The sequence below is a fragment of the Monopterus albus genome, unplaced genomic scaffold, assembly GCF_001952655.1.
Source record: "Monopterus albus unplaced genomic scaffold, M_albus_1.0 scaffold263.1, whole genome shotgun sequence".
Taxonomy (NCBI): Eukaryota; Metazoa; Chordata; class Actinopteri; order Synbranchiformes; family Synbranchidae; genus Monopterus; species Monopterus albus.
The window spans coordinates 280,895-305,125 of NW_018128143.1; the positions used below are offsets into that span (position 1 = coordinate 280,895).

General features: G+C 39.9%; 2 protein-coding genes across 5 annotated transcripts in view; one reads left to right on the forward strand and one right to left on the reverse strand.

Annotated features, from left to right (window-relative positions):
- The window catches only part of slc4a3 (solute carrier family 4 member 3), a 35,858-nt gene extending 19,068 nt beyond the window's left edge, over positions 1–16,790 (forward strand). The window contains exons 8-23 of one of the 2 annotated variants that reach the window (XM_020621602.1): positions 721–901; positions 1,090–1,225; positions 2,892–3,075; positions 3,778–3,880; positions 4,250–4,434; positions 4,603–4,822; positions 5,244–5,462; positions 5,561–5,709; positions 5,863–6,057; positions 6,215–6,406; positions 6,913–7,002; positions 7,093–7,259; positions 7,344–7,597; positions 8,871–9,040; positions 10,287–10,460; positions 11,537–16,789. In XM_020621602.1, coding sequence (XP_020477258.1) covers positions 721–901; positions 1,090–1,225; positions 2,892–3,075; positions 3,778–3,880; positions 4,250–4,434; positions 4,603–4,822; positions 5,244–5,462; positions 5,561–5,709; positions 5,863–6,057; positions 6,215–6,406; positions 6,913–7,002; positions 7,093–7,259; positions 7,344–7,597; positions 8,871–9,040; positions 10,287–10,460; positions 11,537–11,614 — 2,697 coding nt within the window. In that variant the 3' untranslated portion in view covers positions 11,615–16,789. Of the gene's footprint in view, positions 1–720; positions 902–1,089; positions 1,226–2,891; positions 3,076–3,777; positions 3,881–4,249; positions 4,435–4,602; positions 4,823–5,243; positions 5,463–5,560; positions 5,710–5,862; positions 6,058–6,214; positions 6,407–6,912; positions 7,003–7,092; positions 7,260–7,343; positions 7,598–8,870; positions 9,041–10,286; positions 10,461–11,536 lie in introns of both variants that reach the window. The other variant, XM_020621603.1, reaches the window with a different exon arrangement.
- A 167-nt stretch (positions 16,791–16,957) lies between these two features.
- On the reverse strand, positions 16,958–23,173 carry LOC109972626 (receptor activity-modifying protein 1). Of its 3 annotated transcripts, XM_020621612.1 has the most exons (5): positions 22,726–23,173; positions 20,927–20,980; positions 20,578–20,623; positions 19,386–19,524; positions 16,958–17,711 (listed from the first exon to the last, which is right to left on the reverse strand). In XM_020621612.1, exons 2-5 carry the CDS (start codon positions 20,945–20,947, stop codon positions 17,477–17,479), a joined length of 441 nt encoding a protein of 146 aa, XP_020477268.1. In that variant the 5' UTR covers positions 20,948–20,980; positions 22,726–23,173; the 3' UTR covers positions 16,958–17,476. The 3 variants fall into 3 exon arrangements, with proteins under 3 accessions (XP_020477268.1, XP_020477270.1, XP_020477269.1); XM_020621614.1 differs by lacking the exon at positions 20,927–20,980 and having other exon boundaries at positions 22,726–23,168; XM_020621613.1 differs by lacking the exon at positions 22,726–23,173 and having other exon boundaries at positions 20,927–21,397.
- Between the last annotated feature and the right edge of the window lie 1,058 nt (positions 23,174–24,231).

The window sequence follows — 24,231 nt, forward strand, 5'->3', positions numbered from 1 at the left end:
CTGGTAAACCAATAAGCTGATACAGCCTACTGCAGACTAAAGCACACTGCAAAACTGAGAGGAACTGAATAGTCAGACATGGTTTTCATCACAAATGACCTCTCTCAATTACACATAGTCATTTGATCCAGTATTAATTTTAAATTATTGGGCTTTAATGTAGCTCCAAAGCTTGTGTCATCCTAGCTTAAGCACATTCTTCTTCATCAACTTATTGGCTAGTCACCAGATCTGGCAAACCTGTAAACTTTCTCCTAATGTTGTTCCTCAGTTTGGCAGCAAACATGGCACAAAAACACTGTCAGTTTTGTTTCTCTGAGAAGATTTTGTAAAATGTCATTCTTTGTTGAAGTGTAACAGAAAATGCCTCCAGTCTATTTGTTTACTTTTAATCCAAACACATGTTGTGACTGTGTTATTGGTTTAGCTGCTTTTCATTGTTTTCTCCTGCAGGTATAATTTATTATAAAAAAAAAGAGGGTAAACAAACTCCATTCAAGATAAGAACTGGCAAAATCAAGGCAGATTGTTCACTATTAGTGTGTTAGCAGAACCTTGATGATGCAGTATTAATGTCTTTTTCCCCACTGAGTAACATTATAATATCACTGCTCTTCAGTTGAACATATTCCAAAAGTCATCTCTGGCAGTAATAAATGGAGTGCAAAGCAGTGTATCTTGTGTTTTAACGCACGCATGTGCACTCTCCCTCATCTTCAGTTGTTTGTTGAGCTGAACGAGCTGATTGTGGAGAAGGACCATGAAATGCACTGGAAGGAGCGGGCTCGCTGGATCAAGTTTGAGGAGGATGTGGAAGAGGAGACAGACCGCTGGGGCAAACCTCATGTGGCCTCGCTCTCCTTCCGCAGCTTGCTGGAGCTTCGTCGCACCATCACACACGGTACCAAGCACCAATCATTGCTTATGTTCCCTGGGCATCTCAAATGAAATCCACAAAGAAAAACACGATGTAAAGAAAAAAAGCTAAACTCTTCTTTGTGGGGCAAAGCTAGATGTTTTTATTTTGGCTTTATGTACAGTAGACACCACCAAGTGTGCTCCCTGTCTTCCTTTACCTTCCTTCACTAGGTGCCATCCTTCTGGACCTCGAGCAGACCTCTCTGCCTAACATTGCTCATCTGGTGGTAGAGACAATGATCATCTCTGATCAGATCAGAGCTGAGGACAGAGCCAATGTTCTACGGGCTCTGCTTCTTAAGCACAGGTCAGTACCCACTTAAAGACTAATGTTTTTAACCAAAAGATTTTTTAGGAACAGGTGGAAAGCAGTGTTTCGTGTCCTTGCATGCCTAAGATGATCAGGTTTGAAGAGACAGGCCCCTTTTACTCTTAGTTTACAAGTACAACATTATGGCTAAAATGAAATCATGTACAGTACCTGATGCCCTTTTACCAAGTCATTTAAACTTAGGAAGGCCTAACTTCATTCTTGGTTTCAGTAAACTGCATATTAACAGTTTTCATAATTTCTGTTTTAAAGCCAGTCAGTCTTAGATAAAACTGATGTGGCTATATTTTATGTGACCTAATTGTTTTCCAGGACTACAGTAATAGCATTTGAGTGTGTGTTCTAGCACTTACAGAGGACGAGTCACTGCCTGGAATTGTGTGAAATAATTTTAAACAATTAATATGCAGCATTACATTTGATTACATACCAATCCTGGCAGCAGGCTTTGTGCTGTTTGCTAGAAGCCCTGTTTTATAGGCAGAGTGGACCATTACTAATAGCAGAAATCTTAATTTTAATTCTGAGAATATATTAATAATTCACTCATTCATGTAAAACTATGGCAGTTCTTGCCATTAGATTGTAAACATTTCATTTTCATTTAACTTTTTTGTAGTCGAGGTTGTTGAAAAAGTGCCTAACTCAGGGGAACCGAGCAGGGGATTTCCAGAAGGGCCATTTAACAAGACTTGGCTCATCATCCGATGTACTTTTCTGTGGTTGACTTAATTACAAATGTCAAGACTGTACTGTAGCTGCACTGGGTCTTAAAGCCTAGATCTTCAGATTAAAAGTTTGATACTTTATTGTATGAGCTGTCCTGACCCTTTGAACTGTGTTAAAATCTTTACTGTCTGTTCTGTGTCAGACTTACTTCTGTTTTATACACAAAAGAGCGGGTGTTCCAATCTGATGCTAATTACAACACACTGTGAATGGAAAGGATACTGTTATTGTAAAAGTATGTGAACTTACTAGCTTGAAACCATATTCTACTTTTCATAAATCCAGGTTCATTATATGTCAGAAATGTTTGGTTTGAGATGAGACAGACTTAAAACCCAGGATTTAAAATGAAAGCAGAATGACTAAACATCATGCTATTTGTGTATCTTTGTTCCAAAGTTTTACTTCTTGCCAATGTCCTGTTATTTTAGCCTCAGTTTTTGGTGCTGGTTTCTGCATTTGCAGCCAGCCAGTCAACCACCATTGGTATCAAGGTCAATAGACATTTGGAGACGGGATGGAACATGGAAAACTACAACTTGCTTTCAGCTATCAGGATCTACTCTAAATTCAAAAAAGGCATTAGTGACCATGACTCGCGGTCCTGGAAACTTTAAAGATACAAATCCTCCCATCCCATTTTCTGTACAAGCGCTCAGAAGACACCAGATTCTGTGCTCTACTAAATATATGAAATAAATACCATGTTGATCTATGTGACATGACACCTCCTTGTTCTCGCTCAAATGTTTCCCATTTATCGATTGGCACATGAATTGAGTGCACTGTGCAAAGAGCATTATAGATTTTTCAGAATTATGTCATTTAAACCAAAAAATAAACAAACAAGGGAACTGATATTTATCGCATGGCTGTAGACGCTTCTTCAAATTTTCTTTTTTCCTCCACACAGCCATCCGAGTGATTTCAAACACCGTTTTCACCAACACCAATCATCCAGCAGTCTTCAAGGCAGCTTCAGTCACAACCATGTCCAGGACACCAATCTGCCACCAGTGGCTGAGGAGCTGGATGAACATCTGGATAACAAAGGGCCGCTATACGACCCCAAACAAGATGTGTTTGTCAGTTTGTTTGTAAGTTATTTTCTCTTTCTTTCTCTTTTGTTTTTACTTTTTTTGTTATTAACCATAAATAACTCCTTGCCTCTTATGATTCATGCTTTCTTTATTTTTTTGTGTCAATATGAAAGGCTGGTGACAGCGATCCAAGACATATTAAATCTAGGTGATGAAAGACTATGATGTAATTAGGCAGTCAGTGCAAGTTACCAAAGCCAAAGTTAATGATTAACTAGTTTTGACAAGAACCCACTTTGGTAATTCAACACATCTATCTAAATGAACAGAGATAAAAGCAACACAGAGCTGTCTTGTCCTAGTTTATGGTTTGCATCATTTGCGTGATTGCTCTGAAGTTCTGATGTGAGGCCTGTGGCGCTCGCAGTGTCTTTGAAACACCCCTCCATGAGGTCAGATGCCCCTCCATGAGATAGTTCTTGAAGTCAGACAAAGCAAGTCTCCCTGGGACACATGTTGTATTATGTTCTTAGTAAGCTTACAGGTGCTTCTAGTTAAAGCTTATTGATGCATTTACTGTGAAAACTTAATGTTCCCCACGGTTTCCAAAGCTGGCAAATCTAAAACAGCCTATTTAAAAATAACTCTCCTCAGACATAAAGAAATGGTTGTGTAGTTGTGTGGTGTAAAATGAATCACAATAGAACATTACTGTTCATACATACATTGCTATAATGCTTGTACTGGTCTTCTTCCAAGAAATCACTCCACCCTCTGCCCGAGAGCGCTCCAGCTACAGCCAGGTCATTTAAACTCCTCGCCAAAATCCCCCAAGGTGCTGAAGCTGCCGTCATTTTAGTTGGTAAGCTCATGCCATTAGTTTTTGTCTCAGAAATGAAACAATTAAATGACATAAGATGCCATAATCATTTCACACTCACTACTAATGGTACCTGCTGTAATTACTTATATTCTGATCAGCTTCTGCTGTAGGATGTCAACACTTGTGTTGTGTCCCCCGAGAACATGGTCCAATGTAACTGCAAAGCTCCAGGATGTCTTGATTTGGTATTAAAAAAAATGTATTAAAGATGTTAAACAGCAGCTGATTTACTGCTGTTATGATCCTTTAGCATGATACATTTTCTGTTGCTAAAGTGTAATTAAAGCCTATATCCCTAATAACTAACTAATGTAACTTGTGGGTTTTGTCTTCTTCTCTTCCTGTCAGGTGGTGTTGAGTTCCTGGAGCAGCCAGCCATGGCCTTTGTTAGGCTGAACGAGGCTGTGCTTCTGGAGTCAGTGCTGGAGGTTCCTGTCCCAGTTCGCTTTATTTTCATCCTACTTGGTCCCAGTCAGTCAAACATGGACTATCATGAGATTGGACGCTCCTTCTCCACTCTCATGTCCGACAAGGTGGATATAAAGCTCTGAACAGTGGAAATGAACACAGTGGAAATATGACATCATAAAACCAAACAAAATACTAGAACTCTTCCTCAAAGTGACAAACTAAATAGCCACATGGATATTGTAGTGTTAATGAAAATTAAAATAATAACATCCAGTTGTATTTTGTTGTAGAACTTCCATGAGGTGGCCTACTTTGCTGATGACAGACAGGACCTCCTAAATGGTATCAATGAGTTCTTGGACTGCAGCATTGTCATTCCACCCTCAGACGTAGAGGGCAAAGATCTCCTGAAGACTGTGGCTGACTTCCAGAAGCAGATGCTGCGGAAGAGGAAGGAAAGAGAGTTTAAAAAGAACCATTCCTCATCTGGAGTGATGCAGGAAAACAAAGGTGCTTAGTCAAGTCCTTAAAGTCAATTTGTCACATTACATCTTTAATTATAGTACTAGGCTTGAGGGAGGCACACCAACATTAGTCCAGCAATGGAATCTGCGTTTCCATTGCTGGACCATTCCCCAAAAATGTCTGTGAAGAGTATTTAAGCTACTTAGCCAAAAAAAGAAACTCTACTGGGACTTAATGTATAGTAGATTGACAAATTACACAATACCATTAGTAAACAAAACGCTGGTACAAGAAGGAATGTTTGGAATATACTGTATATTCAGAGCTGTAATCGTTAGTTGATTAATATAAAGCCATTATTCTAGATGTTTTCTTCTATTTAAAAAATTAGGAAGAGATATATAATCAAAAGACCAAAGTTGGCAATATGCAATTTTAAAAACTTTAAAAAATCTATCCCCCCAAGAGGTGACTCCAGAGGAGGAAGAGGAGGAGGAAGACCAGGAGGTGGACCCATTAAAGCGCTCAGGGTTCCCATTCGGAGGCCTGATCCACGACATCCGTCGGCGCTACCCACACTATGTCAGTGACTTAAAGGACGCTCTGGACACGCAGTGTGTTGCTGCCGTCATCTTCATCTACTTTGCTGCATTGTCGCCTACTATAACCTTTGGAGGCCTGCTGGGTAAACTGACACCAGAAGAAACATGGAGACAGTTAAATCTCATGTCATTTTGATCATTGTGTGTTCTAACAATGTTTTTCATGTGTTTTTGCATTCAGGAGAGAAAACAGAGGGCATGATGGGAGTGACTGAGCTTATAGTTTCGACTGCAACCCTTGGAGTCCTATTCTCACTGTTTGCTGGTCAGCCCCTTCTTATAATTGGCTTCTCAGGACCCTTACTGGTGTTTGAAGAAGCCTTCTACAAGGTACTTAAGCTGAAAACACAGAAATGACATGGTTTTATGTTATACAGAATAGCAGCCACACAGTAGTATCACATACTCTTGTTTTTGTGTTACGTAGTTGCTATATTGTTTCCCCTGAACATGGAACTAATGTGCCTGTGTCCTTTCACTCAGTTCTGTCAGGCCCACAATTTTGAGTACCTGACTGGTCGCGTGTGGATCGGTTTCTGGCTCATCTTCATTGTCGTGCTGATTGTGGCAGCAGAGGGCAGCTTTCTTGTTCGCTACATCTCACCATTTACCCAGGAGATTTTTGCTTTCCTCATCTCGCTCATATTCATCTATGAGACCTTCTCCAAACTCATCAGGGTCAGTACTTCAGATACCACCCAGCACACTGAGCTCTACCAGAGTTTGAACAGTAACAGGCACCTTTATTGCATGCTTCCTTCATTTTCTTTATATCTGTAACTAGGCACTACAACCAGTCAACAAAGGATAATTTGAGGTTCTTTCTTGTTTCCAGGTGTTCAAAGAACATCCACTGTTGGCAGTATACCCCAGTGACTCCACTTCAGCTTCTTGGCTTCAAAATGTTGATGACCCAATCATAAACCAGCCCAACACTGCTCTTCTGTCTCTGGTCCTGATGATGGGCACGTTCTTTGTTGCATTCTTTCTCAGGAAGTTCCGAAACAGTCGATTTCTAGGTGGCAAGGTAAACTGAGCTGTGAATGTCCTTTTTCTCATGTACATTTCATGGTATCTTGGGGCACTTTTGTGAATCCTTAAAACCTAACAGGCTTGTTGAAGGCATTTCATTCCTCATAAAACGCAGAGATTTTTTTTTCCATAATTTTTCTGGCACTTTGCAAATCTTCTTTATACTCATCTTCTATATACTGAGCTGTGGAAGAGTGTAATCTACTGATGTACTGCAGGAACAGAGTCATGTCATCATGCTCACGTACACATTAGTAATATAGGGTAAAAACATGGCTCTACTACCTGCGGTGAAAATCCTCCAGGCTGTCAATGACAGTTCAGGAAGTCCTCCAAAGCAGTGGATGTTCCCCTTTAAACTGAATTTGAAGATGACTTGTTTTCATTTGTATCTGGTTAAACTCTGACTTGCAGTGAAGTAAGTTGTTCATATCTTTTTGTGTTAAGAGCTGTGATGTACTTGTACTTGATGTAATGTTTAGTTTTCAATAATGTCCACAGGTCAGAAGAATCATTGGTGACTTTGGCATCCCTATCTCAATTTTGGTTTCAGTACTGGTGGATTACTCTATTACTGACACATACACACAGGTAACTTCTCCGTCACTTGAGTTGCATTTTATTACAGTTCTAATAAATCAGTGGCTTCTCTCAGTTTGGTACACTTTTATCTACTTTTAGAAACTCAATGTGCCGTCGGGCTTTTCAGTCACATCCCCTGACAAGAGAGGTTGGTTCATCAGTCCCTTTGGTGACAAGCAGCCCTTTCCCCCCTGGATGATGGGAGCATCTATTGTACCTGCCCTTCTTGTTTTCATCCTCATTTTCATGGAAACTCAGATCACTTCGTACGTACAGTATGACTGTCCACAGTGACGATGCTCTCATTATCCCATCTTTTAATCCTTTTCCGGTTTTTCATCCTTTCTCAGACTTATAGTCAGTAAGAAGGAGCGTCACCTGGTTAAAGGATCAGGCTTCCACCTGGATCTCCTGCTCATTGTGATCCTGGGTGCCATCTGCCCCCTCTTTGGCCTGCCGTGGCTCACCGCTGCCACTGTCCGCTCCGTCACTCATGTCAATGCACTCACAGTCATGAGCAAGGCCACGGCACCTGGCGAAAAGCCCATGATCCAGGAGGTGAAAGAGCAGAGGCTGACTGGGCTTCTTGTGGCTGTGCTTGTTGGTAAGAGGAGAGGGACGGGTGAAAGTGTGTTTCTAGATATGCCAAAAATGTGCATGTAAGGCTTTAGAGGGTGGGGTCACTTTTACATAATATAAAGCACTTTCAAAAAGAAAGTTACAAAGGACTTTACATGAAAGAAAATCCAAATAAAGGCATAACAATCTCATTTAAACCCAGGCCACTAGAAGCCCAGATAAAGGAAAAATACCAGACAATAAAATATTATAAGATAAAATGAGATGAAAAAGATAAAACATATTTAAAATCAGGGTAAAACAATTGTGATTGCAACAGTTTTTTGGGGGGAAAGGTGTTATATGTTATTCTGTAGTTAGTAGTATTCTGTACTAGGCACCTTAACTATTCAAGGAATATGTTAGAATGAATAGCATTTGTATTACATTTGTATATATTATAGGTCTATACTGTGCTTGTAGGTTTAGATTCATTTTTAAACTCTAAGTCATGCACTAAGGACCCTTTTACAGGGTTCTTGTTTTAAAACATTAGGAAAAAACAGTAAGAAGTCGGATGAAGACAGAACCAGCCAACTCTCAGTTTTAGCATTAGCATCAGTTTAGGTTAGCTACAGCTGATACCAGTGACGGTGACTGAAATGAGCTAAATGACAGAAGAATCTCAACTGACCAGTTTCAGAACAATTATTCTAGTTTGCTTTGTTGCTCTGTTTATACTTTTCTACAACATGAATTCATGAATTACAGGAGTTTCCAGGCATGTAAAGAATAGCCATTCTTCAGCTCCATGTCTTCACATGAAGTATGAATCAGCCCATGCAACAGATTAAACTCATTTTACAGTCTGTTTACAAACTATATTTGAAATGAACAGAAACTGTATTTATTTATTTACTTCAAATGTAACGACTAGCATTGCAACATAGTTTCTACCCACTAAGTGCTGTTTTGCCAACACAATATCTTGTTTCTATTAAATTTCCCAAAGTATAGCTTTATTCAATTTGGCTATACAACCATAATATGTCATCATGATTGTTGAGTTTTCATTTGATGACTATGCTATTTGGATTGGGAGTGAGTCTTCTCTGGATCAGCCCTAGTTAGCATTTCAACCAATGCAGCTGAACACTGAATATGTTTCAAATCAACAGCGCTGTCAGTATATTTCTCATGAGGAGTGTTCCTTTGTTGGATGAATAATTATCTGTCTTGCAAATTATTGGGCATGTATGTTTTTCAGAAACAGTGATATCATTTGAAAACCTCCCCTTTCACCCCTCTCTATGAATCAGGGATGTCCATAGTGATGACAGATGTCCTCCGCCTCATCCCTCTGGCTGTGCTCTTTGGTATCTTCTTGTACATGGGGGTCACCTCTCTGACAGGCATCCAGCTGTACGAACGCATCACACTTATGGTCACGCCTGCCAAACATCACCCTGACCACATCTACATCAGCAAGGTAACTCAAACAATAAGAAAGTTTAGATGGGCTTGGCTTCTATTATTAGTGGTAAGATAGAGAAACCAAACCCAGCAGAGTGGTACCGGGAGCAGAGTCCTGGCATCCAGAAACAAAATTGACTTAAACCAGTCAGTAAGAAATACAGTAACCGGGAGGCTGGGATGTTGAGGAGGCAAAGACATAAGCACAGGACACAACAGAAACCTGAATAACTATGGACTCATATAAAATCATCTACACCCACACCGGTATTCTGATTTTTAGTTAAGTCTGGTTTTGATTGTAGTAGAAATACTTACTCCTGTTTGGAAAACCAGGATTTTGAATGTGCAGTGTGTGCAACAGGATACCTTAAAACCACACAGAATATACTTTATATGGAAGGAGGGCAATATTAAGCTGAGGTGGAGGGTAAACAAAGAGACATGAGCAACTAATTCTGAAAAGAACCAAAAGTTTGGGGTTACTGTAATACAAATAAAATACAACAGGTTGCTGGAAGTATTCCAGTTGACCAACATAAGAACAATAATAATAATAATAATAATAATAATAATGCCTTTTTTAGAGGCACAGCCGTTTTCTGTCCAAATGCCCACTGAAAACAACCCCTGCATGTTGTCATGTAGTACATTAAAGTAGGAAAGGCATAAAACTACCAAGCTGTTGAGAGTAAACGAAAGAGAGAGAGGGAGAGAAACAGGGCCAGCTCTCCCCCATTGCTGATGCAAGCCATCCGCCAGTCACAGCCAGCACAGCTTCTCAACCACTGATCACGTTGACCTACAGACCAAGAGACAACAAGAAAATCACACTCATTCACAACCACAGCCAATAGCATAATTAGATTAAGTTCATTTCCTGATTGAAAAATAACTGACGACTGAGCCTCTCTTGCATATTTTACAACAATGCTTGTATGAAAAGACATGCAGCTTAGGTTGACTGGTGACTCTAAATTACCCCTAGGAATGCGTGAGTGTGTGGTTGTTTGTCTATCTGACACTGGGATCGGCTCCAGCACTCCCAGAACCCTATTCAGGAACAGTATGTACTGTATGTATGGATGGATGTTTAGATGCAGAATTTACCAGTAGATGGAGCCAGAAACATGTAAGAATTGTTATGTGGGGGAACAGGTTGGGACTGAGTGTGTTTAATGTGTCTTTATGTATCTTTGAGTACTGTACCTCGGTGTGTATTTTGATTTTCTTCTCATTAAATGCCACATGTGTTGCTTCAGGTGAAGACATGGCGAATGAACATGTTCACCATCATCCAGCTGGCATGCATTATTGCTCTGTGGGTAGTGAAGTCTACTGTGGCATCCTTGGCCTTCCCCTTTGTCCTCATCATGACGGTGCCACTGCGCCGCATCGTCCTCTCCAGGATTTTTGAGGAGCATGAGCTGCAGGCGGTAGGTTTGGCAGCAGAGGCATTCCAGTAATATGTGAATCTGTGCCACAATTATATGCTTCATAGCACATATTTTAAGGCAATGTTAACATGAGATGGAGGTTGGCATGTTTTTATATCTAACGCTAACATTTCTTAGAGAAATTCATGCCTGACATCTCTGACGATTGTCTCCTGTGATCATGGCCAGCTGTCTCATTCACATACTTTAAAACAATATGTAAATATTTCTTTTTGCTCTGGGTTCTAACCAGGAAAAGATTTACAGTGCGTCCTGAAACCAGGCAGTGTTTTCTTGGTTAGATCAACTAAACCCTGCATGTCATCACTGTCAGATTAAAAGCTCCAATTTCCAAAATGTCAACATTTTCAGGAGCTCAGATTAACCGATTTGTTTTTAACTTGACCGCTATTTGTCTTGTGTTCATCCAAAGGTCTCTTGAACCCAAGACACTGTAGAATTGCCTCGGCAACCTTAAAATGAATTTAAACAGAAAAAATGACTTAAATTTGATCTCCACGATGAACCCTCTAATCTTCATTCTCACATGAACCACATTATACTCTGTACATGTATTTTTTCCACATTTTTTTATTCATTGGTTTGTTGTTTCATTCTTTCAAAGAATCCAAAATATTTGGTAGCTAAGGTTACTTTCAGTTTTTAATAGTACTGCTTTGATATAATGTTGGATTTTAGCTCTGGTCTGGCTCATGGTCAAACAGTTTTCACAAACAAGCCAAGAGGAGAAGAGGTATACAAGCTAACAAGTTGGGAAATACAGTATGTACTAGCTTTTTTGCCAAGAGTTAGATGAAAGACTGATATCAATCATGTCTGTAGGCTAAATATGCAGCTGCTACCAGTTTTAGTTTGCCATGAAGTAGACAAGAGACCTAGTTATTCACATAGTCTCAGTACTATAATTTAATCCACACCAAAGTTCAACTCCCAGCTCACAAACTCACCAAAAGTGCACTGGAGTGTGTCTGAACAGCACCCAACAGGTTAGGTGTGAAGTCAGCCGAAGTTTCCTAATTTTGACCTGAGCAAACCTTGATTTGCTTTTTTTACAGCTGGACAGTGATGAAGATTCTCCCAACTTTGATGAAGATGGGCGAGATGAGTACAATGAGGTTCACATGCTTGTATAAATTAAAGTAGACCCAGCCAATAGGATCTCCTGCATCCTCCACCTCTAATTAGAACGAGCCTCTTTGGGAACATCATTGTCTCTGGCTACTAAAATTATGTTTGTAAAATGCACAAAAGTTATAACTGGGTAACTGCTTCTTTTTAAGAGCACACATAATGTTAGATGTGTTGTGTCAGAGGCCAGTGAATAGCTCTGAGCATCATACCTGAAATGGACGAAGAACTTTTCTCCCTATCGAGCCCTTTAATTACAGGTTGTGGGCATAAGTGCAATGATGATGGTGACCTCTATGGCTACAGCAGGCTGCCTGCTTTAGGCTAACTTTGGCACTGAAATGGGAAATAGGGTCAAGTTCCTTTCATTTAATTCCCCTATAAAGTGGACCTTCATCAAAAATCATTATTGTGCAGGTGAACTGACCCTAAATCCTGAAAACCCTGAATGAATTCCACTGCCTGCTTAGTTTAGCTGCCTTTCCTTTTATTCCACTGCCACTGCAATGATGTGCAACCAAGAACTTAAGTAGTCCTTTTCCTTTGTGTACAGATGTTTAGTAATGAGCACTCTGACTGAATGAACGTTTACTTTTGTTGCTGCCAACTGATCTCCCTGGCACAAAGCCTCCTCTCTAAATGTAGTCTCCCCCAGGAACCAAAATCTCTACAGAGACTGTGCAAGCCTCTTTAGGGGGTGTTGTTGTACTTTGTTAGGTGTTTAATGCCCAACATACCAGTCCATACCAGTCCAGTTAATATGGTGTCCGCCCTATTTTTCTACTTTCTTGCATATATTGATTTTGTGTCCTTCGCACTTAATGCCACGCCAGATTCTCAGTGATGTTTAGACTCCAAATAGCTTAAACTGCTCTGCGTTAGTATAAAATAAAATTAAAAATTAAAAAGTACTGTGTGGGCTGACACTCAAAGCAGAAACTATGTAACCACTCAGCCAGTCTTTCATCTCCTCTGCAAGATTTTCATAGCGTGGTGCATTTTTCACAGTTGTCATGAAAAATATAACACACCTGACTGGAAAAGCATAGAAAACTAAGCAAACATGCACGTGGGAACAGTTGAGTATTAGCAGAATGTATGAATGATGAATTGTACGAGTATAGTCACAGTGTGAGCTTGTAATTATAATGTACCGTCTGTGTTCAGGGCTGTTTGAATTCATTTTCATCTCCTATATTACAGAACTTTAATTACCATTCAGCCATGGCACTTTTCAGAAACCCTACTTCTCCCACACAGAAACACATTTTGCAAGTGCAAGTAAATAACACAAAAGTTCCTAAGGCAATGATGTGTTTGCCACTCCTGTTATCTGAAAACACTCAAATACTTACTTGGATGGGCATTTCATTGTCCACTGTTCTGCCAACACTATCTCTGCAGTGCACACAGTATAATATTCAGGGACAGTAGAGATGACATGATAGGTTTAAATGTTATAATCTGAAAAATACTACCGTAGATGCAAAGGATTAACCAATTCAAAATGGAAGAAGGCTTCTTGCCACGGTTCCCAAAATTCAGTATTTAGTCAATCATTTTCAGAACAAGTTGTGTTCAGAACACCTCAGTCTTCTAACACCTAATTTTTATTCATGTCCATTTCTGCATTGTATCTGCAGTTACAGAGAAATGTAAGTAGGAATCAGTAAAGTGTGGCTGCTGTAGAGGTTCCTGTAAATAGTTATCAAATCAACCTAAATAGAAACAAACTCACCATGTTTTGTTGTATTCACCTGATGGCTTTGTTGCTGCAGATGTACAGTCTATTTAGAAGTAAAGCACAGTTTATAATGTTCTAAGTGTACATTAAAAATCCATACTTGAAAGAGTCAGCAATGCTTTAGCTTATGAATAATAACCACAACAGTTACTATATCTCATTTCACATACATTGAGCCATACAAGAATCGTCTCAGGGGAAACCAACCTTTGATCTGTAAATATTGCTTCCCAGCCTTTAGTTTGGTGTCTTTTTTGTGTACTTAAAGCAGTCAAGGCAGTCCAACACTTGCAGTGTAAAAGTATACATGGCATATAGTCCAGGCTTATGTGTTATACAATGGAGAAAAGAATAATGTGTTTATCCAGTGAAGTGACGTGGAATTTTAACTGTAAATAAATCTTTTTTTCACTCCTGTTGCTCTCTGTATGTGAAGCATACACCTGCTGGAGACTGTATTAAACTCTGCAGTTCCCCAAGATAAGTTCCTGAATGTGCTTTCCTGTACATTAGCGCTCTATAACAGTTTCATGTGAAATTGGCTGTGCTGTGCAGCATGGGTGCAAAGACACTAATGTGTATTCTTTATTAGATGTGGCCCTGCTGTGTTCATGACCCTAATGAATGTAAATATTTGGCTTGTTGTTAGATCTAGCAAAGCTAATTCTAGTTTATGGAAGTTCATTAATGACCAAAAACATATGCAAGTGATTGCTTAGGGTTAAATATGCATTGAGCAAACAAAAAGCAAGTGGGGTCAAAGTGAGAATATTAAAATACTGAGGTTTAGAAACATGGGAAAAATCGTATTAAATGTTCTGTTAACATGTATATTCTGCTCAGTGGCTACACATTCCCACACTGTGTTTTGGCAGTTTTTTTCATGTAAACACCACCTCAAAGCAGAGCAGTCCCTTGTATCGATTGAAATGTGATTAGGTTATAATGTTTTAATTGTGACCCTAATAGCCTGTGAGCCAAAAAATCGTTGGCAAACAGTTTTACATTCTCAAGATATCCAGTCCTGTTAACTTAGCTTAAGAAAAGCAAGCACAGATTTTAGATAAAGTTTTACTGAATATGTTTAAGCTTATGAATCTGTCCAAGAGAATACCCATGGTTTGAGTCCGGCCGCCGACCTATGTTGCAGGTCCTCTCTCCGCAACCTACTAAAGCAGTTCAGGCTTATACTCAGTTAATCAAATGTACAACACAAAGAAACACATGCAAGTGCAATGAGAAACAAAAAAGAGACACTAATGTTGTTTGCTTAGCATCTGATGTAGCCTTTGACAGTTAATTGGTTGGCCATGGTGTTGGCAGGCATTTGCCATTGAAGTCCACTGCAGCTATGTACTTCCTGTGTTGGCTGACCTGCGGTGGTCAAGGAGCCATAAGGGTCTGGCCTTTGTTGTCAGAGAACACACATCTGTTAGACTGCTGAACACACCCACGTGCTCTTGTTATGTCTTGAATCGATATGTCTGTAGGCCATAGGTAAGAAAAAACCTGTGAGGGTATAGCTGACGAAACCTCCTTTCAGTATTTGCACAAGAGAAAAAATAAAACTGTAGGCATTATTGAAGTTAATAAAAGGTGCTTTGCTGCCACTCGGTCCTGTCTGGGTGTTAGATGTTGAATCTCGTGAGAGAAAAGAGTTATTTTGACCCTTAGAAAGATCTGTCCCATGCTGTCACCTTATACCACCATAGGAGCAGGATAGACCACCCACTCAATTGAGTAAAGACATCTGGCTGAAGATTCCAGCATATGGAATGGTTTATTTCTGTACGGTCAACTATTATACATTAGATTTACGTGAAACTAGACCATCTATAGTTTGGTCATACTGATGTTCTCTCAAAAGTAACAGAACTACAGTGACTAGTATGTTTTAAATACTCTATGAATTTCATTAATCTTTTTTTTTTTGCATGGCATACAAAAGGATAGGTTCCTTACAAAGACTAGTTTCCTGATTTTGGCTTCACTGACACATATTGTTTTTAATCTCCCTTGCTGTCAATAAAATACTATCCACACATGTTTTTGTGATTCACTAGCTGGGGCCCACCCTTCATTGTATGAAGGAGCATGGTGCTTGGTGTAACTTACATGAACTGTGGTTTGGGGTAGAACGACTTCGGGGATCTGGCAGACCCCCAAAACCTTTATGAAATGAGGGCTGATTGGACATGTTCGATGTCCTTTGGGTTGGATTTGAGGTACAGTTGAAACGCTTGAGAAGTCCAACGGCCCATGGCTTTGATATGATGTTCGAGGATGCTTTTACGCTGGGTTGTTGAAGCTGCTCCTATTCTGAATGAGTGTCCCGAATAAAGGTCAGGAGAGATAACAGAGAAGGAAAGGGTGATTTTGAAGTGGCGAAGAAACCAGAATCTTGTAGCAGCGTGTCTGGAGTTAGAGACGAAGAGGGGGTTGGTCAGAGAAGCGTTGAAGTGGGTACAAAGTTGTAGATGGTGGGTGAGAGGCTCGTAAGAGCTTAAGGCAGATTGAGCAAATATGTTGAGATGAACAAGTGGGGTTGTAGTGGATAGATTAAGACAGAAATTCGGTACATTTTAGGAGCTCGAGCAAAAGCGAGAAAAAACATGGCTTGCTTCCACGGATAATGGGTTCTGATGGAAGTAATACATCTTGATAGTAGGTCTGGAATAATGGGGAATCGTGCCAGCATAGTTGAGGCAGCCACCTGGTGACCTGTGGAACATGTCGGTCCAGGGGTGGCACGGAAGGCCAGACTGAGATGACGGTGCTGGTCCTGGAAATACTGAAGAGAAGTGGCTCCTAAGATAATGAAGAAAATAACTTCATCCAAGGGCAAAAGGGACAGACAATCCATGGTGAGTACACATGGCTTGCTTCCACGGATAATGGGCTCTGATGGAAGTAATGCATCTTGATAGTAGGTCTGGAATAATGGGGAGTCTTCTGGGAGTTTGTGCCAGCACCATCTGCTGCGGTCCTTTGACAAAGAGCTTTAATTGATTACTGGTTGCAGAAGATAGAGAATGGCCAAAGACAAGTTTGTAAATAAAAAAATTTGATACCATCCATAACTTCATCCAAAGGCAAAAGGGACAGACAATCCATGGTGAGTACACCAAGCATATGTTCTTCCTTATGAAAAGCAAAGTGGGTGTAAGGTTTGTTTGGTGGTCTAAATATTATAGGAGGAGGAAGGGGTGTGCACTTTGGGTGTGCCCTGCTCCTGAACTTTAGATTAAAATCTCCAATATAAAGAGCACGTCTTCCCTTTGTTTCGCCTCTGGTACTACCTCCCAGGGTGGACCACAGGCAGAATGACAATGGCCTGCCATTCCGGATTTGTGCCTTACACACAGAAAGCGAGATGGAATAAAAGTGTACAAATCCCACCTCAAAAATCAGTATGTAAGGGGCTGCTGTATGCAGTGGTGAAAAGTAACCAAGTAAATGTACTCCAGTAGTGCACTTAAGTACAGTTTTAGGTATCTGTACTTTGCTTGAGTATTTTAATTTTCATACTTTGACTTCACTGCATTTTACAGGCAAATATTGGACTTTTTATTCCACTACATGTACTTGAAAACTTTATTTACTTTTCAGAATCAGATGAATAAAGCAAAATACAGTACAATCATACAGTAAGACTTTACTGATCCTGGCAGTAATTAGGATTATAAGCATATACAGTAAGGTTTTAATATAGGTTTACTTTTACCAGATGCAATATTAAATTTTGTATGAATACTTTTACTTTTGGTATTTCAAGTATATTTTGTGGCTAATGCTTTTGTACTTTTACATACTGAATGCAGGACTTGTACTTGTAGAGTATTTTACACTGTGGTATTGCATTTACTTGACCACTGACATCTGTGTTTACCTGACATCTGTAGATGTAAACATAACTGTATGAGTTATTATGTTAAGTAGACTTAAAATGTCTCCGTAAAGTGTTTATTTAAAACTGTTTCTTGGTATTAACATGACATACGGTTGATTTACCTCAGTCTCTTTACCAGAGCTAGCACGTGTCTGAACGGGCTGAGACCCAGGTTAAAAATTACTAGTCTTTCTTTGTCAGCTCGTTACATCAGAGACCTAAAGTGCTGGGCATCTACGTGTTCCAGGTGGTAAGCCTAACACACAGAAGGGGCATTAAGAATGTGACAATGATAGCAGGTGCTATTAACATAATAAGAGTGGTGAATGGGGGGTCATGGACCCGTCCACAGAGTGAGAAATATGTTTGATGAACCTCCAAGAAAACTTTGTCGACCAGAAACCCATAACCCTTACACCAACCCACTTTGGCCCACTTGTCCACGCAGAACATCAGTTGATTGTAGGTGCTGCAAAGGAAGAGAGCAAGGAAGAGGACAATGTTAAATAAGTTATCAGGATTTCACTGAGATGCAATGAGGATTTAGTAATTGATATTTATTTGTTGGCTGAGATTTAGCTGTGGCTAGTAATTCATTTAATGGCAGTCTTTTAAAGTGACAATTATTGCTGCATTTAGACTTTAAAGGTTATGTTATAGTTGCGTGAAGCAGTGCAAACATTCCCATTATTCTGCACTTACAACTAACTGCATGTCCAGACAAGTGTAAGATTAAGTTCATGAATAGCTAGAGTAAAGGCCAGGGGTGAAAAAGAGTCCTTGAAATTAGTACAAAGTGACTTCAGCCAAAAACATCTGTCATTGGCAACTCCAAGCTTTTTATATATGGCAGAATCACTCACTGATATTTAGGTGATATTGCTTTTCACTTCATTTGTCACGTCTTTTGGATTGGGACGTGACCATAGCTTCATTAAATCATCATAAATCTCACAAACAGTTGTCACTAAAAGATGTTAGTCTGGAAAACATCTACTGAGATTCAATTGAGCCTGACAGCTGGAAACCTGATCAAAAAAATTGGGCTCCATATGATGATGGATGCACCACCCTCACGCACAATATGTGAACTCAGAGCTCAGCCCCAAACCATGTTAACAGTGAAATATGGATTATTACAGCCATAAATAAAGTCTGCTGTAGGTAACATGGCATAAATTAAAGTCTCAACAAATAACTGCTGTCTGGGAATCTGAGTCCAGAAGCAACAGTCTAATGCTTTTTCATTAAAAATGACTAATTTGCTGAAACCTGTACCCAACAAACAGTAATGACTTTCCCATGACTACAGGTGATGTCTTTCTGAAGAGGCCAAAGTGTGTAGTGTGCCACTTTACACAGTCTTACTGTTTTTGCTCAGTTGAACTCGGTGAAGGCTCCACATGCCAAGGCTCAAACAGCAAACATGCTGCACATGCATTTACACTACAGTTAGAGTAGAGTAGGTACTTTATTGATCCTACAGTGGGGAAATTTCTGTGTTACAGCAGCAATAGAGAACAACCAACCTAACACCATAAGAACAGAACTTCATAGAAACACGGACAAGAATACAACGAGGACACAGCTGCTGTAACTTGCTGCCACTCCACGCGGTGCATGTGTATGTAAGTACGTAGTAACAAAGAACACTTAATCTTAACCCTTGTGTTCTGTTAAGAATCTTAAAATAAAAAGTTACATAAAGGCAACAAAGCATTAGGACCGATACACACAAGGATTATAAAAGTAGCGTCATCAGAACGTTACATTTTACACAAATGAGCAAATCAAAGGCACCTAAAAACAGGGCAAAGCAGCCCTGGAGAGAATCAGGAACAGCAGTAGAGACTAAACAACCAGGAAATCAAGAACAATCGAATATTACTCACACAATTGATCCCACAATGAGGGAGAGAAACCTATGTTTCAGTCATAAGGATTTCTGAGCAACTACTCAAAAATACCTAAAGCAGGCCAATGTACAGTATTTGAGAGACACAGTTACTGTGTTTGCCAATCACACACTATTATTTACATGCTCTAAATTAATGTAGACCGTCTGTCCGCTCAAGTACTAGTAGCTGTATTTATTAATAGAACATTACATTAGCTAAATGATGACAAAAAAACTAAAATGTACCTTTTCACTCCAGGCCACGGACACCTGTCCTGATAGTCACTAGCCTCCATGCTCAGGTTGAACTCAGACAGACAGTGGTTGACTTTGCTATCAAACATGTGCTGGTCACATGGTGGAACAACAGATTTTTCAGCCATTCCTGGAGAAAATAACACAGAGAGAATACTGAGAGTACAGTTTTTTATTTAGAAAAGAATGGTTAAGGTTCTCTAGAAATCTGTCCTGCTACAGTCCTGTTGGTTGTTGCAGCCTAGTAGAGAGGATTCCCTTTACTGATTTAATGAGACTAAGTCTATGGTAAGTGGCAACATTTGAAAACAAAGTTAAAGTGAGTAGATTTTTTCTTTGCACAGAAACTGTTATGGTTGAGTCCCCCTCGCCAGGAGGGTGAGGGAGAACTGAGGTTGGACTCAAGTTGGCTGACCCAGGTGCTAGTACATAAAAGCAGGTTTAATGGGACAAAAACACAAAGTAACAACATAACAAGGGTCATGGACATATATAAGCAAAGTAGGGTAGAGATCCTTAATAAGACCAGGATGAACAGGGGGAAAAACAAGCTAACAGCAAAAAAACAGGAGAGTCAGAGGGACAGGACGGACAGGTGAATAAACAAGCAAACCAGGAGGGTAGGCGAACGAAAGCGGAAATCCACAGCACAGGAACTGTCAGCATGGATAACAAAAAAAGAACATCTAGCTAACCACATGGACAAAAAACAAACAAGGTGGTCCACAGCACAGGAACTGTCAGCGTGGACGTATAACACAAAAACATATAACCTACGTATATCATGCAACCCACAGCACAGGAACTATCAACGTTCAACAGAAACATTTTTCATTATCTGTCCCCTCCCCCGTCTCTGTAGGATGTCCTCTTTTCATCTTTTTCTGTTTCTGCTGTCAGGCAATTGAATGAGCATAACAGAAATTTGGTAATAGAAATGCTACCTATTAATCAAATAAGCAGTGACTCCTGCATTACTGCACTGAAAGTATTAATTCATGGATGATGGAGAAGATGTTTGACGGTGTCAACTTGTCTGCGCAAGCTTACATCATCATTTTCTATAAGACGAAAGATGGGGGGAAAAAGACCTCCAACACATTATTAAATGCAGGTTGCTCAGTGTGAACAATCTGACTGACACAGGGAAACAGATTCAAGGGAACCTGATATCATGGCTTACCGGTGCAGAAGAAGATAAGTGCCAGCAAGTAAGCAGTCAGCGCCATCTGTCAACAAAATCCAATAATGGAAAAAGTGAATCATCGGTGCACAATGCCTATGTTTGGATTGTTATATACAGCCTATTACAATAGATTCAAGTACATAAATGACATATTGCACTGTCAGTCCAAGGTCAGATCACTGTCATCACTAACACAGGTGTTTAAGTAGTGCAGGTGTATGTTGTGACTCAGAAAAATAGCTGATGTTCAAATAAACCTAGGAATCGGTGAGCTTAATCCATAAACAGTCTTTGCAGTAAACACAACACGCTGCAGACACAGTAAACAGGAAGTGAAGGTGCTTACCGCAGGAACAGGAAAAGCCATAGAACAATGTGTGACTATAGACGACTGTCTGAACTGGAAAATAAACAGCACATCTGTGTATAAGAAGGCCCGCAGCAGACTCTATTTTTTGAGGAAGCTGAGGTCCTTCAATGTATACAATAAGATGCTGGAAATGTTCTATCAGTCTGTCGTTGCTAGTGCCTTGTACTCCTCAGTGGTTTGCTGGGGGAGTAGTATTGCAGCCAGGGACTCCGATAGATTTAATAGGCTAATTAGGAGGGCTGGCTCTGTCATTGGCTGTGAACAAGAATCATTTGAGGCAGTGATGGAGAGGAGAACACTAAACAAGCTGTTATCAATTATGGATAACCCTGACCATCCTCTCCCATTTGTGCTTGATAGACAGTGGAGCTCCTTCTCTAAAAGGTTTAGACAGCTTCGTTGCTGTAAAGCACGTTATAGGAAATCTTTCCTGCCTTACTCCATTAATTTGTACAACACATCATCGTTAGACGATTCCTGGATTGATAGTAACTGTATACTGAATCACCTTTTGTATAGATTTGCATATGCTTGATTCATCATGTGATTATGTATATGTACTTGATTGTGTTGGGTTTGTTTTTAACTTTTAATGTATTTTTATTTGTTTTATATTTTAGTGGGTTATTTATTCTATTTATTGGTTTGTGTGCTTGATATTGAGTGTGAACCGCTGCTGAAACAATGCCATTTCCCAGATTGGGATTAATAAAGTATTTCTATCTATCTATCTATCTATCTATCTATCTATCTATACATCCATTCATCCATCCATCCATCCATCCATCCAACCAACCAACCAACCAACCAACCAACCAACCATCCATCCATCCATCCATCCATCCAACCAACCATCCATCCATCCTTAGACTGATGAGACCACAGTTGACCTGTTTAGTTGTCATGCACAGCTCTGTGTTCCCTGAGATAAAATGGGTCATGCAACAGGACAATGACTGCAAGCACATCAGCACAAGAACTAAAAAAAGATGATGTTGGAATGGCCTCAAATTCCAGACCTTAACCCCATTGAGATGCTGTGGCAGGACCTTTAGAGAGCTGTGCACAAATGAATGCCCTCAAACATCAATGAACTGAAGCACACTTAGAGAGAAGTGATACGAGAGACTCATAAACTTCTATAGAAAAGATTTACTTCAAGTTATTGTTGCTAAGGGTGGGTCTACATGTTACTGTTGTTTGTTTGTATGTAGAAGCTGATGAGGTCCACACAACTGCTTTTATTGAGAGAGAGAGATCCCATGTCGCAACAGGGAAAAAAAGCCTTCTCTCTGGTATTAGATCTCCCACTCCTTTAAGAATGTAACCATTGCCCAGCTGTATTTCTGGCCAAGCAGCATTTTTAAGAGTTTCAACGAGTCTTCACATTTTAAAAACATAAAATAACAAGCTCTATATAAAACAGACGCGACAGCCATCTGCTTCCTGAACATTCCCACAAATTAATGGCTTTATCTCGTGGGAGGTAGATTCTGAAAACAGATGTTACCAGGGAATGCAATGAGAGCAGCCCCCCCCCAAAGATGTACACATGTAATGACTGTGTGTATGAAACAAGTAGTGTATATGCTGTGAATTCTCAATGTGGAAAGTTAGACCATGGAACTTTCCAGAGTTTATAAATACATTTAATGTCTTTTACATTAATTACATTAATAACTACACGTGCAATATGTGAATTATGTAAAGCAGGTATATAATCTTAAAACTCCAAACAAATAAGCAAAGAGAAAAAAGGCTTGAGTGGTGCATACCTCAGCTTTTATGTTTGCCCCTTGTAGACCCCGGGTAAAATTTATCTTGAATAGAACCAGTGACAGAGACGCTGCAAATCCTTAATGTACCAGTCAGCTAACAGATGCACAACTGTATGGTCACAAAACGCTTCTGTGCTGCTCTGATCCAGTTTGTTATCAATGCAAGTTAGAGCTACAGTAATTAGATTGGGCAACAGTAATGGACAGCCTGCTTCCTTTCCCAGACTGAGTCTGGCTGTTCCCATGCTGCCCAGTGATATGTTCCATACACAATCCCCCAGAGACATTTGAACTAAGAGACCTCACTGTCAACAGGCCTGCATGGTGATGTCTCACATATTTAACATCAATGTCTGTTTTTGGTGAATGTTCCTCCTATTCAGTGTTAGCGATATGGACTATATTCTGCTATCCCAGCATGCACTCAGCAAAAAGTGGAGACATGCCCTAAACAGAGTGTCAGGCCAACACACACACACTTCAAAAGTGAACATGTCCACATACACACAGATTTGGATTCACATATATTTTAGGAAATTGCACTTATTTACATTGTTCCCTGGAGGTACAGAAACACCCCATTCAACAGGAGAACACGTTTAGTGATGCGGTGGGTAGAGCAGTTGTCTCCCAACTGGAAGATTGAGGGTTCGAATCTTGGTGCCTGCAGTCCACATGTTGAAGTGTCCTTGGGCAAGACACTGAACCCCCCAAGTTGCCTGTGATGGCGGCACATATACACACAGCGGCCCAGAGCCCTCAGCTCCAAATATAATTTTGTTGTACGTGTCACAATGTTACAATAAATAAAGCTTCTTCTTCTCCTTGCTTGTCCGTTTGAATTTCCTCTGGGTAGCAAAAAGCAGTAGAAAACATCTAAAAGTGAAAAGGCCCTAAAAGCATTATTACCGGCAGTTACCACAGCTGACATGGGGTTTGGCACAAAAACCATCATTACAGTCTCATAACTCAAAGCAGCATTAATTCATTTGTTTGGTTACCTGTGGGCAACTGAACAAGCTGTAACCAAAGCACTGACATATTATTATCTTATAATGTTATAATGAGCATGCGAGCAAACAACTGCATAGTCACATCCAGCAAATGCAGAGCAAGATCCATCTTAATTCAATTCCAGCTCTAGATCCTCCATGATATTCATCAGTTAGTCACCAACTTTGCTCATTGGACCTGTGGTGCAGGGCAGGTAGTGTTCTGAGCTTTTAGAGCTTTTGTTGTAACTGGAAACAAATACAAATGAAAGGAAAATGCATATTATGGTGTTAATTCTCTATGTGGTCAGAGGAGTTTTAGATATGTTTTATGGAAAAAACACAGTTGTTTTAACAGTAAGTTATCAGTAACTAAATATATATATTTTAAACATTTGTAATACTGATGATTCACAAGTGTTTAGCACTATAATATCAGATTGGTGTCAAACTTTCAGTTGGCCTTCTATTTACTTCTCTCCTTTGAATTATACCCATTGACTAAGGAAAA

Coding starts and splice junctions, on each gene's coding strand:
- LOC109972626 (XM_020621612.1), bottom strand. CDS start 20,947: ATGGCTTTTCCTGTTCCTGCG. Junction 19,525..20,577: donor ACTTATCTTCTTCTGCACCG/GTAAGCCATGAT, acceptor TATTTTCTCCAG/GAATGGCTGAAAAATCTGTT. Junction 17,712..19,385: donor CCGTGGCCTGGAGTGAAAAG/GTACATTTTAGT, acceptor CTTCCTTTGCAG/CACCTACAATCAACTGATGT.